General features: G+C 33.3%; 2 protein-coding genes across 2 annotated transcripts; both read left to right on the plus strand.

Moving 5' to 3' along the window:
• The first annotated feature begins 6,085 nt into the window (after positions 1–6,085).
• Positions 6,086–7,763, plus strand: LOC141532982 (uncharacterized). Its single transcript, XM_074251614.1, has 3 exons — positions 6,086–6,098; positions 6,195–7,157; positions 7,528–7,763. Exon 2 carries the CDS (start codon positions 6,411–6,413, stop codon positions 7,086–7,088), a length of 678 nt encoding a protein of 225 aa, XP_074107715.1. The 5' UTR covers positions 6,086–6,098; positions 6,195–6,410; the 3' UTR covers positions 7,089–7,157; positions 7,528–7,763.
• A 3,862-nt stretch (positions 7,764–11,625) lies between these two features.
• LOC141532964 (SCAN domain-containing protein 3-like) lies at positions 11,626–12,894 on the plus strand. Its single transcript, XM_074251597.1, has 2 exons — positions 11,626–12,829; positions 12,876–12,894. Exons 1-2 carry the CDS (start codon positions 11,712–11,714, stop codon positions 12,892–12,894), a joined length of 1,137 nt encoding a protein of 378 aa, XP_074107698.1. The 5' UTR covers positions 11,626–11,711.
• Positions 12,895–15,231: the final 2,337 nt, after the last annotated feature.

Genomic DNA, 15,231 nt, shown 5'->3' on the forward strand with positions numbered 1-15,231 from the left:
TGTAAACTTGAGTGATATCGGTTGGTGTCGGTGTCCAAGTCGGACGACATATTTAATTCGAGTCCAGATTGTCTCACAGATTTCTTTAATTAAATAGTATTGATTCATTTATTTATTCGATATTTATTATTTATGTATTTATTTATTAATGAATATCTACTTATTGAGCATAGAATCATTCAAACAATTATCTAGGATGTTGCAATCGGTGTCGTACGATGTGATCTACGATACAGTGGAAACTTACGTGATGTCGAAGTTTAAGTTGGACAACATCTTTAATTCAAGACCGAATTGTTTCAAAGATTCCATTAATTAAATAGTATTGATTAATTTATTTGTTTAATATATATTATTCATATATATTTATTTATTAATAAATATCTATTTATTAAATATAGAATTAGTTACACAATTATCTATGATGTCGCAATTGAAGTCGTACGACGCAATCTACGAAACAGTGTTAACTTGAGGTATGTCGGTGTCCAAGTCAAACGACATCTATGATTCATTCTTAGATAGTGTCCAAGATTAATTCAATAAAATAGTATCCATTTATTAAGTATAAAATTATTTAAACAAGTATCTAGGATATCGCAATTGATGTCGTAGGACGTAATCTACGACACAGTCTAAACTTGAGTAATGTCGGTTGATGTCTGGGTCTAAGTCGGACGAATTTTTCATTTAAGTCCAGATTACCTCAAAGATTTCTTTAATTTAATAGTATTTATTTGTTATTTATTTATTCATTTGTTTAATATTTATTATTAACTTATTCATCAATGAATATCTATTTATTGAGTATGATATTATATAAGCAATTATCTAGGATATCGCAATCGAAGTTGTACGACGTAATCTACGACACAGTGTGAACTTGAGTTATGTGGGTGCCCAATCAAACGACATCTATGATTCATTCCCAGATTGTCTCCAAGATTAATTCAATAAAATATTATCTATTCATTAAGTATAAAATTATTTAATCAATTATTTAGGATGTCGCAATTGATGTCGCACGACGTTATCTTCGACACAGTGTAAACTTGAGTGATATCAGTGTCTAAGTCGAACGACATATTTAATCCGAGTCCAGATTGTCTCGAAGATTTCTTTAATTAAATAGTATTGATTCATTTATTTGTATGATATTCATTATTTATATATTCAATTATTAATAAATATCTACTTATTGAGTATAGCATCATTTAAACAATTATGTGGAATGTCGCAATCTATGTCGTAGGACGTGATCTACGACACAGTGTGAACTTGAGTTATGTGGGTGCCCATGTCAAACAATATCTATGATTCATTCCCAGATTGTCTTCAAGATTAATTCAACAAAATATTATCTATTTATTAAGTATAGAATAATTTAAACAATTATCTAGGATGTCGCAATTGATGTCGTACGACGTTATCGACGATATAGCGTGTTGAAAAAGGCCAAAATCATCAATTGGCATCAAAAATCGCACGGACCATGACTAGAGAGCTAGTCATGGTACTAACAAAAGCACAGACCATAACGAGAGAGCTAGTGGAAAATTATTCTATTCATAGTGGGAAATCATTCTAAATTGTCATTGCGCCGCTACCTTCGAAACCCCCACTCAGTCCATCGGAGCTAGCGAGCCAATGTATTCACATAATCCAATCCCCTCTCAAATCACCAGACTGTTTAAAAGAGGAAGCGAGGAGACCTACTGACACAGTCCACTTCTAACCATTGAGCCAAGAAGAAGAAGAAGAAGAAGAAGAAGAAGAAGCCAATCAAGAATCTACAGTAAGCGAGCAAGGCTTACAGCTACAGTGCAGTATATTTGGATGTCAAGCGAGCAAGGCTTGTATATCCACGACTAAACCATTCGGACCATTTCGGATCATCTCGACTACATCAAACGCAGACTAGTATCGTTAAATCAGTTCTTTTGAGAACTAAACTTTCAACAGTTCTTATCAGAACTAATAAATTCTCACTCCCATTTTTTAGAGTGAGAATAAGTCTTCTCAAGACTACTCAAGGCTCTTATTCAAGAGCGTGTGACTAACAAGTCATCTCAAGACTACTACGTAGTCTTGATTATAACGGTCTTTTTCAAGACCAACAAAGAATTACAATCGTAAGAAACCTACCCAAGTTTGAGAGAAGGTGCCGGTATTATAACCGAACATAGCGTATAATTAAGTCATGTCGGTGTTCAAGTCGGACGTCATCTTTAATTCAAGTCCAGATTGTCTCAAAGATTTCATCAATTAAATATTACTGATTAATTTATTTGTTTTATATTTATTATTCGTCAATTTATTTATTAATAAATATCTATTTATTAAGTATAAAATTATTCAAACAATTATTTATGATGTCGCAATTGATGTCGTACGACATGATCTACGACACAGTGTGAACTTGAGTAATGTCGGTGTCCAACTGCAACGACATTTATGATTCAATCCCAGATTATCTCCAAGATGAATTCAATAAAATAGTATCTATTTATTAAGTATAAAATTATTTAATAAACAATTATCCAGTATGTCGCAATTGTTGTCGTACGACGTAATCTACGATACAGTGTAAACTTGAGCGATGTCGGTGTCTAAGTTGAACGACATTTATGATTCAATCTCAGATTGTCTCAAAGATTAATTTAATGAAATAGTACCTATTCATTTAGTATAAGATTAGTTAAGCAATTATCTAGCATGTCGACATTGGTGTCGTACGACATCATCTACAACACAGTGTAAACTCGAGTTATGTGGATGTTTACGTCAATCGAAAGCATTTATCACATTGTTTTTGACTCTCTTAAAATTATTTTTCCCTGGTTATTCCCATTTAATTAGGCAATTTTTACTAAATAATGTAATTAATCGAAAATTCTTAACTAATGTCGTACGACAAAGGTCCGATATTATCTGAGCTACTGAGCTATTCAATTTTTATTATTTACCCCGCTCAAGATTAATTCTTATCTTTTTGACTTACGAAATATTTATTAGATTGAAGTTACTTTGATGTTATTATCCAATGATAGCTTTTCCTTAAATTGTTAGTACGACGTCGTAGTAACACTCACTACGACGTCGCAGTCATCCACCAGGGTTCCATCTGTACACAGCACTAGTATAGGAATTTATAACCATAAAGACGAGACTATTAGCATAGAATTTGAACAATTGAAACTTAAAAACTAATTAACTCAAATTATTCTGTATTTTGTTTCAACCATTTAGTTATTTTCAACTCAATAAACTTTTTAGAACCGCCTAACATCTTTAAATTGTTTGGTAACCTTTCATAAAATTTTATAGCAACATAGCTAGCACTCTTACACGAAATAGTTTTTTTCCTCTTTAGCATTGTAATAGACTTGTTCCTCGTGTATACAACTAGATCTTTGTATCTAAGCTTACACTCATTATAATGTGTCATAATCGAATTTAAAATAAAAGATTGCCTGATATTCAATACATCCTTACTGTTTATTTTTTAACTTCCCGCTAAAAAAATTAAAAATTTACAAAAATCGAAAAGTTATTGGTTTTACTCCGTTTTGCAAAAATCGAGTTTTCAACTGATCTCGACGTTTTAAGGTCCTAGGAAGCTATTTCGAGGGATCCCTATAGGGTGTCTATGTCTGTGCGTATGTGTGTGTGCGTGTTTGTGTGTGTGTGTGTGTGTGTAAGTATGTGACCCTTTTATAACTTTTGAACAGCTCGACCGATCAAAACGCGGTTGGTGGCATTCGATTAGGTTCTACCAAACTTAGATTTTCTAAAAATTTGAATCGGTTCAGACCGGTAGATTCCAAGAAATCTCAAAAAAACTGCAGAAAAAAATTTTTTTAAAGTAGTTTTTTTGGAATAACTTTTAAACGGCTTTACCGATCGATTCCAAAAAATAATCAGCTGTCAGCCTTCGAAAACGACGTCGACCACGCCAACCGCGTCAAAATCGATTCATTCGTCCGTAAGATATCATGAACGAAAGAAATCGAAAAAATGGAATTTTTTAACAAAAAACTCTAAAATTTTACATCTGATCAATTTATATTAACATATTGTGTCTAGTACTTAGTACTTAAAAAACTACATCGATTGCTGCAACCCGCGTGAAAATCGGTTTACTAAATTAAAAGTGTTACCAGTTTGAAAATGAAAAAAATCGTTTTTCACCAAACTTTTATTAGACTTTTGGGCTCGAAGAGCTCCAAAGTATCGAACAGCTTATTCTTGAGCTTGGAGAGCTCAAAATATGGCAATAAATTTTTGAACTGGAAGAGCTCAAAAACATCGCAAAAGCGGCAAAATTGCAAGCGCGTATTAACTGAACTTAGTGGGAAGTTGCAGGGATGGTCTTTAGGGTCAACCGTTTTCCAAATTTTTTTAATTAGTTTATTTTGAATTGTTGTTAGTGAGTCATTTATTTATTTCAACTTGATTTATTCATGTATACCACGTTTCGTCGGTATCATTTCGACTTTCTCAGGTATCTAACAATAACAGACAATTAGAAAAAAAAAATTAAAACACAATAAAATACAACTTAATTGATATAAACCAAACAATACATAAATAAATTAAATACTTTGAATTATCTGTTAAAATATTGTCAAACTCTATTCTCACTACGAGGCAACTTACAATAAATACACACAATTGGGTCTCAATGTTAACCAGATTAGTAATACAAAATTTTTTGTAATTTGTCATATATACAATATTGCACCTTATGAATACTGTATAATATAATTAATAATTAGTAAGTTATTAATAAACTAGACAAAATAAACAGCCTCATGCATATCATTCTCGACTGCATGACCAGCTGATGCTGTGTTGAATCTACTGTTACGCTCCCGTGGGAGAAACCCTAACCAACTCCCGCAAAAAGTTGAAAAAAAAATTTTTCTTTTCTTTTAAGGGGGATAGCCACTGTAAAATTTCGGAAAAAAAATTTTTTTTTTTTTTTTCATTAAACTGAAGTTTATATATTCAAAATTATGTATTTCAAATTTTATAGAAAAATTCCGAATAGTTTTCGAGTTATAGTCATTTTTATAAGAGCGCGTCGATTGACCGTTTTACGCGCGGCGCTTCGACGAAAACGTCGCCTGCTCGCTCCGTCTTTGATTCGTACGGGTTGGCGATTGTTTTCCCTCACGATTGTCAACCGTTACAATTATTTGACTTTTAACGTATATTTTTTCTTATTGTTGAGATACTGTACCTCATAGTTTAGTTGTTTTGTATGAATACACACTCGTTCTTTAATTTATTGAGTTTCTTAGTGTACTCGTTATTGTTTACTTACTTATTTTTTTAAATCTTCTGATCTTTTTTTTTTTTTTGTTTATTTAACAAAAAAATTTGTTAAATAATGGATCGTAAACAAAGTAAAGTTATTAAAAACGAAAGAAAACTGCCAAACGACAGGAAAAAATTTAATCGACCGCTCAACAGATATGAAACTGAAAAAATACTGGCTCTCAACGACGTGATAGTGCTTCCAAGAGGAAATTATCACAAAAATCTGATTGTACAATTGATTCGAGTATTAGCTACAAAATTATAAATTTTTTTCGATATTTAATTTACTAAGTGGCTGTGTATCGTGTAAAAAGTGTGGTGGTGATGTAAACTTTACTGAGACAAGTATTCGAGGATTAGGTTTTAAACTAGTTGTGAATTGCAAAAAATGTGATCCAGTTTTGATAAATTCATGTCCACTCATCAAGAATGCGTATGAAATTAATCGCCGTTTCATCTTTGCAATGCGGATAATTGGTATTGGGTTATCTGGAGCTGAAAGATTTTGTGCTTTCATGGATTTACCACGACCAATGTTCCATAGCTTTTACGATCGTCTGGTCACACAAATCAGAAATGCAGCTAGAAACTGTTGTGATTTAGTGTTGAAAAAAGCTGCTAAAGAAGAAATCCAAGAAACCTGCAAGCATTTAAAATCCAATGACATTCCTGGAATTTCTGTCTCCGGTGACGGTAGTTGGAAGAAAAGAGGGTTTAAATCTTCATTTGGTATATCTTCTCTAATTGGTTACTTCACTGGCAAAATCGTAGATGTAAGTATGAAATCCAGTTATTGTAAGATGTGTGCGCTAATGAGCTCAAAAAAGGAACAGCTGAATACGATCAATTTATGCAAGACCATGCTCTAGACTGTCCAATAAACCATGAAAATTCTTCTGGACAAATGGAGGTAGATGGAATAAAAGAGATGTTTATGCGATCAGAGTTATTACATAACGTTAAGTATGTAAACTATATAGGTGATGGTGACACTAAAACGTATAAAAATATTTGTGATGCTAAACCGTATGGGGACATGGTGAAGATAAAAAAAAAAGGAATGTATTAATCACGTGCAAAAACGAATGGGCAGTCGACTAAGGGCTTTGAAGAAGCAACGAACTAACAAGAAGACAAAAACAGGAAAAGAAGAAAATACACAGAAAAGTTTAGGTGGGAAAGGTCGATTAACGGACAAAGCAATTAATGAATTTACAAAGTATTATGGTTTAGCAATCAGACGTCATTCTAATGATGTTGATGAGATGTATAATGCTATTTGGCAAACATTTTATCACAAGTTTTCATCACCCGAAGATCCGCAGCATTTTCTTTGTCCTGAAGGTGCAAATTCGTGGTGTCAATTTCAAAAAGCTGTGGCAACAAATACTTTGGACTCATTAGTTGAAAAACCACCACTTCCTGCAGATATTGCGGAAGCTTTAATACCGATTTATGAAGATCTATCGAATCCAGAGTTATTGGAACGATGTGTCGGTGGGTTTACACAAAATAATAATGAAAGCTTCAATGCATTAGTGTGGCAGCTCGCCCCAAAAACAAATTCTTCTTATTCCCTTATTGTTGAAATAGCTTTATATATTTCAACAATTACATTCAATGATGGGGCTCTAGCAACTCTGAAGATATTAGAGAATCTCGATGTTAAAGTAGGACCAACACTCTACTCATACTGCGCTGAGCGCGACGCTACTCGGGTTAAAGCTGCTGAAAGCCGCATGGAAACGGCCAGTAAAAAATAAAAAAGTCAAGGTCAATACTAAAGATAAGGAGGAAGAACCCTCATATGGCCCAGGACTTGATAGTTTGATGTGAGTATGAATATTTTGTGAAAGACTAGATTTTAAAGTTGCGAGAATCTTCTTAAAACTTTACTCGCGTTTTTCTCAAAACGACTTTTTCAAACTTTCCGGTACTGTAACTTTCGTAAATATGAACCGATTCTCAATTTTTTGTTTCCCCGTATTCGTCTACTTAGTGGCTATCGTCGCACGTAGGGGATTTTGAAAATTTTAATTTTTAAGATTTTTAAGGCTGTTTGAGTCCAAAAAATGAGGAAAAAGACGAAAAAATTTTCAATATGGCGCCATTTTTTCTCAAATCAAAATTTTCAAAATCCCCTACGTGCGACGATAGCGACATTCCTATAGATTAAAATGCCGTTTGGTTTTTTTGTTTCAGATAATCCGTTTTTGAGTTACAGTACCGGCAATGGAGGGGGAAATTTTTTTGGTGCTCTACAAAAATGTTTATAACTTTGTGATAACAAAATATTTTTGAATAAAAATTTAGGAGAATTATCCTCAACATATACTTTATAAAACAAAAAAAACCCGATCCCCAAATTCCTTTATTATCCTAGTAAAAAAAATTCCCGAAAATTGCCTATTTTTTCCAGCGTCACAGTGGCTATCCCCCTTAATTTTTTCAGTAAAATTTCTATTAAGTTTATAATTCTCAATGAAGCTGGAATATATGCTGTTGAGATTGTCAGTATCCATTTTTAAGTTAATGGTATCCGATAAACATACATGGATTATCTCACTGATATTACGTTCAAATCTATTTTTTTCTCGGTCTAAGATCTTGACGGCATCAAAGTTGAAAACATGACCAGTTTGGAAATGATAACTTGAAAGAGCAGTTAGATCTTCTCTATCCCTAAACTTGTCTAGACAACTATATCTATGCTGATATAACCTCTTAGACAAATATTGTTTGGTTTGACCCACATACGATTTGCCACAAAAGCACGGAATTTTATAGACCAATTCAGACCTATGGCTCAATGGTGTCTTGTCTTTTAATTTTAAATAAATATCCCCACCAGTCCGAAGGTTGTAAAACACCGGTTTACAATCCTTGGACCGGAAACTGAAAGATATACTGTAGCTTAATACTCGGATAAACGGAAACCTGAAACTATTTTCTTGAGGATTCCTGCAACCAACAATCTCACCATTTATGTGAAAAGACTTGAACCTCTTTAAGCAGACATCTACAAAAGATAATATGACAATCCCACTTCATACAACTGTCTATAACTATTCCTAAGTATTTACAACTTGTTACCCTTTTTAGTTTTTTATTTTCTATGTAAATTTCTGTCTCATTTGGTACACTATCTTTGTAGCATCCAAAAGTTATATATGTGGTGTTTCCAATATTTAGAGAAAGTTGATTAACACATAGCTAGTTGTTCAGTATTTTCAACCACTTTGTGGTCTTAGTTTGAACCTCTATCTAATTTTTACCTAAGCACAAAACTGCACTATCATCAGGATAGGAAACAATAGAGCTGTCCGGGAGTAGACTAAAGACATTATTTATGTACATTACAAAAAGTAAAGGACTCAAAATCGTCCCTCGTAGTACTCCCACTGTCACTTTCATATATTTACTTTTCCCATTATCGACTTTGACACATTGTGCTCCGTTTTGTAGATAGTTTTTTAATAACTCCAGGACGACTCCTCTTATTCCATATGCTTCTAATTTTTTTAACAGACTATTGTGGTTTGCTATGTCATATGCTTTTGCCAGGTCCAAGAACGTGACTATTGCAGAAATATCATCATCTAAATGCTTATAAATATGTTATGTAACAAAACTTATTACGTCATTTGTTCCTCTATTTGTAACAAAACCAAATTGTTTCTCAGATATTATTTTATGTTTGTCTAAAAATACAGCAAGCCTTTGATATATTATTTTTTCCATTGCTTTAGCAATATTTGATATTAACGAAATTGGTCTATAATTTGAGGGTAATTGCTTGTTTCCATACTTGAAAATTGCTATTATTTCAGTTGCTTTTAAAGCATTTGACCAAACACCGGTGTTCATACATATATTAAAAATGTGAGCTAGACGCTCATTAATGTTACTAGCTATTTTTTTTTTAAGAACCTTACTGCTGATACCATCTACCTCACCTGTTTTATCTTTTAATTTATGAAATATTTTATCTATTTCATTTTTATTTGTTGGTACTAGAAAAATACTATGTGGATTCCTGGCATATGTTTTTTTATTAAGAGATGTCGTTTTGTCTATTCTAGATGCTAAAGTATGACCGATACTACACTTCTCACAAAAATTAAGGGAGCAGAAAAAAAATACAAATTTTTGGGGGATTTTCAACAGGCTGTAACTTATACAAAAATGATCGTACAGCAAAAAAAAAAGCAAATTGTAGCTCTAAGTGTTTTGTTTTTGGATCTGAGTTTGAAAATTTTTTTTTGAAAATATTTTTCGAGTAATCATAAGAAAACCACCGAAAAAAAAATTTTTGAAATTTTTTTGGTCTTTTTTTTTAATCTACGGACGTGGAAAAAATTTTTTCGACTCAACCTCCATATGGACCGGATAGCTTGTTTATTCAGATTTAATTTCGTTTTTTTTAAATCTCGATACGAGCATTTCTCGCTGAGATATCGATGTTTGAATGGAAAAAGATCATTTTGTATTTGATTACCAATATCTCAGCAACCAATGATTGCACAGAAATTTTGAGGTTGGTTTTAAAAACTTGAATAAATTCTCTACAAGGATTGGCAATTGAATTTTGAAAAAAAAATTTTTTTTCAATCATTACATGAATTTGAAAAAGCATCCGAAAAAGGGCTTTTTGTCGTTTTTTGGAAAATCAAGCGCCCAATCAAAAATATTGCGGAAACCACTGACGTTAAGTGAGCCTCTTACTGTTCAATATACCCACAAAAACCCTACAAAGTTTCAATTCAATCCAGCCAACCGTTTTTTTTTCCCACTTGATCACAAGTCACTAATACAGAATTGAGAGAAAAATGAAAAAAAAAATTTTTTTTCATTTTTGATAAAAATTATGACATTTTCAGAGCGAAATTCTTGCTCCTTTAATTTTTTCAAAAATTCGAAAAACTTCTATTTCGGATCTCGACAAAGTTTAAAATTCCATTAGGGTATTTGTTCAGGCTCAAATCCCTTAGTGTGGTCTGGCCCAACTAAAAACTAAATTTTTAAAATAAGTTTCTTTTGAAAATACTATTGATAAATTTGAAGATAACAAAATAAATGTATGTAAATACAAAATTACAAAATTATTACTAAAATAATTAAAGCCTATTCCAGTGATTCCCAAAGTGGTCCAGGTGGACCCCCAGGGGTCCACGGGAGACTTGCTGGGGGTCTACGTAGGCGTGAACAAAAAATGGGGGTCCATAAGATGTTAATGGGGGTCCACGAAAATTTATCTGCTTTTGATAGTAAAGAGCAAAAATGTAAGCATAGTTTTTATAAGGGCCTACCTACATTGTTTTAAGTACCTATCTAAGCAGATAATATTTTAATAAGGCAAGCGACTGTTACTTGTCCAAACTTGCGTATTCGATATTACGTACAATTTCGTGTACAGACTTGCAAAGCGCTATCCGCCCGACAATACTTAATGCTTATTCAGACATGAACTTGATCACCACTATAAATACTTGATGCCAAAGGCAAACTCATTCATTTGTTTCCGGAATTTCGAAAAAAAAGGCGGAATTTCGAAAAAAAGGTGTGAGAAAATTTATTTCTGTGATTGCTAGGGCCGGAGAAAAGTAAGTAGCCTACATTTTTTTTGTTATAGTACTTAAGTATTTTGTTTACGTGTACTAGTCGGTTGATCACAACGGCTTGTATAGATAGGTAACTCAGTAACTTACAGATATTTTAATTGTCCTCTTTCGATTTGAAGACAAACACAGCACGTTTCATTCAATTGTTTTTTCACGAGAGAAGCACTGCCTCTCTAAAAAGGCCGAATAAGCAATATTGCAGAGCAATTAATTTTGTAATTTTTCTTGCAAATAACTACTAATTTTATAAAACAGTAATTTCATAACCATTTTAAATTGATTTTGAAGTAACCATTTTATCAAAACTATTCCTTTTCGGAAAGAGCGAGCGGTGCGCGGGCGACGGGAGAAGGGCGGGGCTTGAACTTCGATGCCAATTTGTCACGTTTTAACAATGAAGCCGCAGACAAAAAATACGCAAATACACGGAGCGCGTGAACTCATTGATGTTAGTTATCGTTTTTATGGACAATTTTGGGATTTCGACTTTTATTTTTTCCTACACAAATATGATCAGCATTCGATACTGAGTACACCAATTTTTATTTATACTATTAAAAATTAGTGGTAAATTATGTACTGTAAAATTGATACCGTTTTGTGAAAATGTCTGTATTTGTCTCAGCGGTTTATTAGTTGGTCCCTTTACAAGCCGTAATTCTATTTCCGCGTGCTGACAAAGGCTGCGGTGTGATACCTATATTCAGAAAAAAACTTGGTTACTAAAACATTTTATTTTTACAGGTAAGGTAACTGACACGAAACATGGCTACAGCAAAGAAAAAATGTCGACAATATAGTGTCGATTATTTGAAATATGGTTTTGTTCCATCAGAGGCAGACAAACAATTGCCCATGTTCCTATTATGCAACAAAGTTTTGAGCAATGACTCTATGAAACCATCAAAGCTCGAAGATCATCTAAAAAGGTGTCATACTGATAAAATAGGTAAAGATTTAAAATATTTTCAAACATTGAAAGAAAAATATGGAAAGAGTTCCACCATGCACTGTATGTTCTCTTCAACATCTCAAAGTAACGATGATGGCTTGCGGGCATCTTACAATATCTCATTACTTATAGCAAAATCTGGAAAACCGCACACTATCGGAGAACAATTAATTTTACCCGCTGTTGAAGAGGTTTTAAAAACTGTTTTGCACAAATCTCCATTTGACGTACTAAAAAGAATTCCTTTAAGTAACAATACTGTACAAAGACGCATTGATGAAATGAGCTCTGATATCGAAAGCTTTTTGTGCAATCATCTGCAAAAAACTCATTTTTCTATACAACTGGACGAGTCAACGTTACCCGGTAATGAAGCATTACTATTGGCATATGTCCGATTTATTATTGAGGAAGAAATTCACGAAGAATTTGCCAGAACTTTGGAGACTGATACTAAAGGCGAATCAATATTTAATGTCCTGAGTAATTTTTTTACGGAAAAATCGATTCCATTTACAAACATTATTTCAGTGGCAACAGACGGAGCTCCTGCAATGGTCGGGCGATATCGTGGGTTTATAAGTCATCTCAAAAGAATTAAACCAGGACTTACAGCTATTCATTGCGTAATCCACCGACAACATCTTGTGGCAAAACATTTAAGTGACAGGTTGAACCAATCTCTTCATTTTGTAATAAAAGCTGTCAACAAAATCAGAAGCAATGCATTGAATACGCGTTTATTTGCTCAATTGTGCGACGAAAATGATGAAGACTTCCAACGACTGCTATTACATACTGAAGTACGGTGGTTGTCGAAAGGTGCATGCTTAACGAGATTTTACTCTGTTTTCGATTCCATATTAGAGTTCTTAGAAAGTAGAGATCCAGATTTAAAAGAAAACTTGATCAAATTCAAAGCAGACATTGCGTATTTGACAGATTTGTTTAAAAAATTTAATGATATTAACTTGCAGTTACAAGGGGACAGCCTGAATTTAATAAAAACAAAGGAGATAGTTTCGGCTTTTCTTGGGAAATTGAAATTTATGAAGCAAAACATTAGTCGGCGCGAATTCTCTCAATTTCCAAACTTGTCGCAGGTAGAATGTATTGATGAGGATATCCATACCTATAGTCAACATTTAAGTGCCCTGCATGATGACTTCAAAACCAGGTTTGAAGATATACTGACGATGGATATACTACCATGAATCATAAATCCATTTGATGAAACGGAAGTGGCCAATGTTGTATTACAAGAGGAGCTGCTCGAGCTAAGCACTAATGAGGAGCTGAAGGTGAAATTTAGAAAAGGCTACCCAACATTTTGGCTGCAAGCAGAAATACCCGAAAAATATCCTGGACTGTGGGAAATCGCAAGGAAATTTTTAATAGCTTTTCCCTCGTCATACCTTGTCGAAAGGAGTTTTAGTGCCGTTACAAACCTCTTAACAAAAAAAAGGAGCAAATTAAACATCACAGAGCGGGGGGATTTGCGGTTATTGCTCACAAAAATAAAGCCAAACATTGATCGTTTGCTGACACTCCATCAGATACATCCTTCCCATTAATTAAAATTATGACCTGAACCTATATTACCTTAATATTTTTTTCTTGTAATTCTATTCTTTTAATAAATAAAGTGATATAAAATGTACCATTTTTCGTTTTTATTTTACATATCGGAATATAGGGACAGAACTCAGAAGTGACACAATTTTTATTTTTTGGCGACTTTAAGAATGTGGTAGAAATGAAACAGCAGGAGGTCCACCGAAACCAGTAAAATTTTGAAAGTGGTCCACGAGAAAAATAAGTTTGGCAACTACTGATATAGCCAAACACATTCGTAATCACATGCATTCAACACATTCATGCATTCAGTATTATTATTATTATTATTATTATTCTGTATTCAATTTTACGTTCTATGATGATGAAGCTTATCCTTATCTTTAAAATAAACTCGTTGTGTTCATTAGTTGTTATCAATTACATTCAGCTAATAATAATAGAGTAATTTTTGATTAATCATCGAACTATTTCTAATTACTACCAAAGATACTTGGACTCGGCTTAGGTGATGACTCACCAACCGACATTCCAATTCGGCTTATATTAATTCATAATTATATTTTGTATTTTCACCTGAAAGGGATTCTTTTGGGAGAAAAGGCTGCTCTCGTCATGACCTTCTCGCGCTCAACCAATTGTCGTGTTCATTTTAATTTTATTGTAACGCGATTGTTTTAAAATAACTACATTTCAGTAATATTGTCTACGCTCAATTAATTAACAGTTTTTATTAATGATGCCATTAATTAATTAAATAAAATACATAGAATAGTGAATGTGATCAAGACACTCAAATGTTCAATTAAGTTCATGAAATCATGTGTTCAAACTCTGTACTGTGATAATTGTTTTATTAAATGACAATATTCCTTAATTGGTGAATTTAGTTCTTTATCACCCTATCCCGGCAAATTAAAATAATTCTGTAGTTCATTCATTTACAGACATAAATAAGAACAATTAAATTTTGTATTAATTATAAATTTATTTTAACAATCTGACAATAATTATATCTTAATTTAATACTCACACACACGTTCATACATATAAAGGTTGCTTATTCCTAACGATACCCTCATATGGAGCGTCTATATCGTAGTTTCTATCAAATTTCCTATTCCTGACGATACCCTCATATGGAGCGTCTATATCGCAGTTTCTATCATAGTTCCTATTCCCAACGATACCCTCATACGGAGCGTCTATATCGCAGTTTTTATCATAGTTTCCTATTCCTGACGGTACCCTCATAAGGAGCATCTATACCGCAGTTTCTACCTAAATCGCGCTGTCCATAGAACCCTCACGCTCTATGACTCTAGATATGACCCTGGGTGGTCGCCCGGACCCCTGCCCAAGGTTCATACCGTCCTTAGCCCTTTCGCTGTCGCCCGGACCCTCACTACGGGACTAAGGAACCTGAAGTCGACTAGGACAGAGGCGGATACCATGCCACTAGTCGAAAACCTGCTAATACTAACCTCCTCGACAGCCCGTGAACGAGGAGTATATACTGTAAATTATTTTCCCACACACACACACACAATTCTCAATAAAAACAATTTATCTAAATACATACTTGACTCTAATTTACAATTATTTTAAAATTCTCTAATACTCTTTACAACATAACTTCCTGGGAATCAAATCTCTCGGTCCCTAACATGACTTCGATAAATAATTTAATCAAATTCTGGTTACTTAATAATAAGCATCACAGCAGCGTTTATTCAACCAAAATTTTAGATGAATTAA

This window comes from Cotesia typhae, unplaced genomic scaffold (genome assembly GCF_013202065.1).
Source record: "Cotesia typhae breed Kobodo isofemale line unplaced genomic scaffold, CoteBio_Ctyphae contig_77, whole genome shotgun sequence".
Classification (NCBI taxonomy): Eukaryota; Metazoa; Arthropoda; class Insecta; order Hymenoptera; family Braconidae; genus Cotesia; species Cotesia typhae.

What these genes read in the sequence shown, in the direction of transcription:
- LOC141532982 (XM_074251614.1), top strand. Translation starts at nt 6,411, where the DNA reads ATGGGCAGTCGACTAAGGGCTTTGAAGAAGCAACGAACTAACAAGAAG.
- LOC141532964 (XM_074251597.1), top strand. Translation starts at nt 11,712, where the DNA reads ATGGCTACAGCAAAGAAAAAATGTCGACAATATAGTGTCGATTATTTG.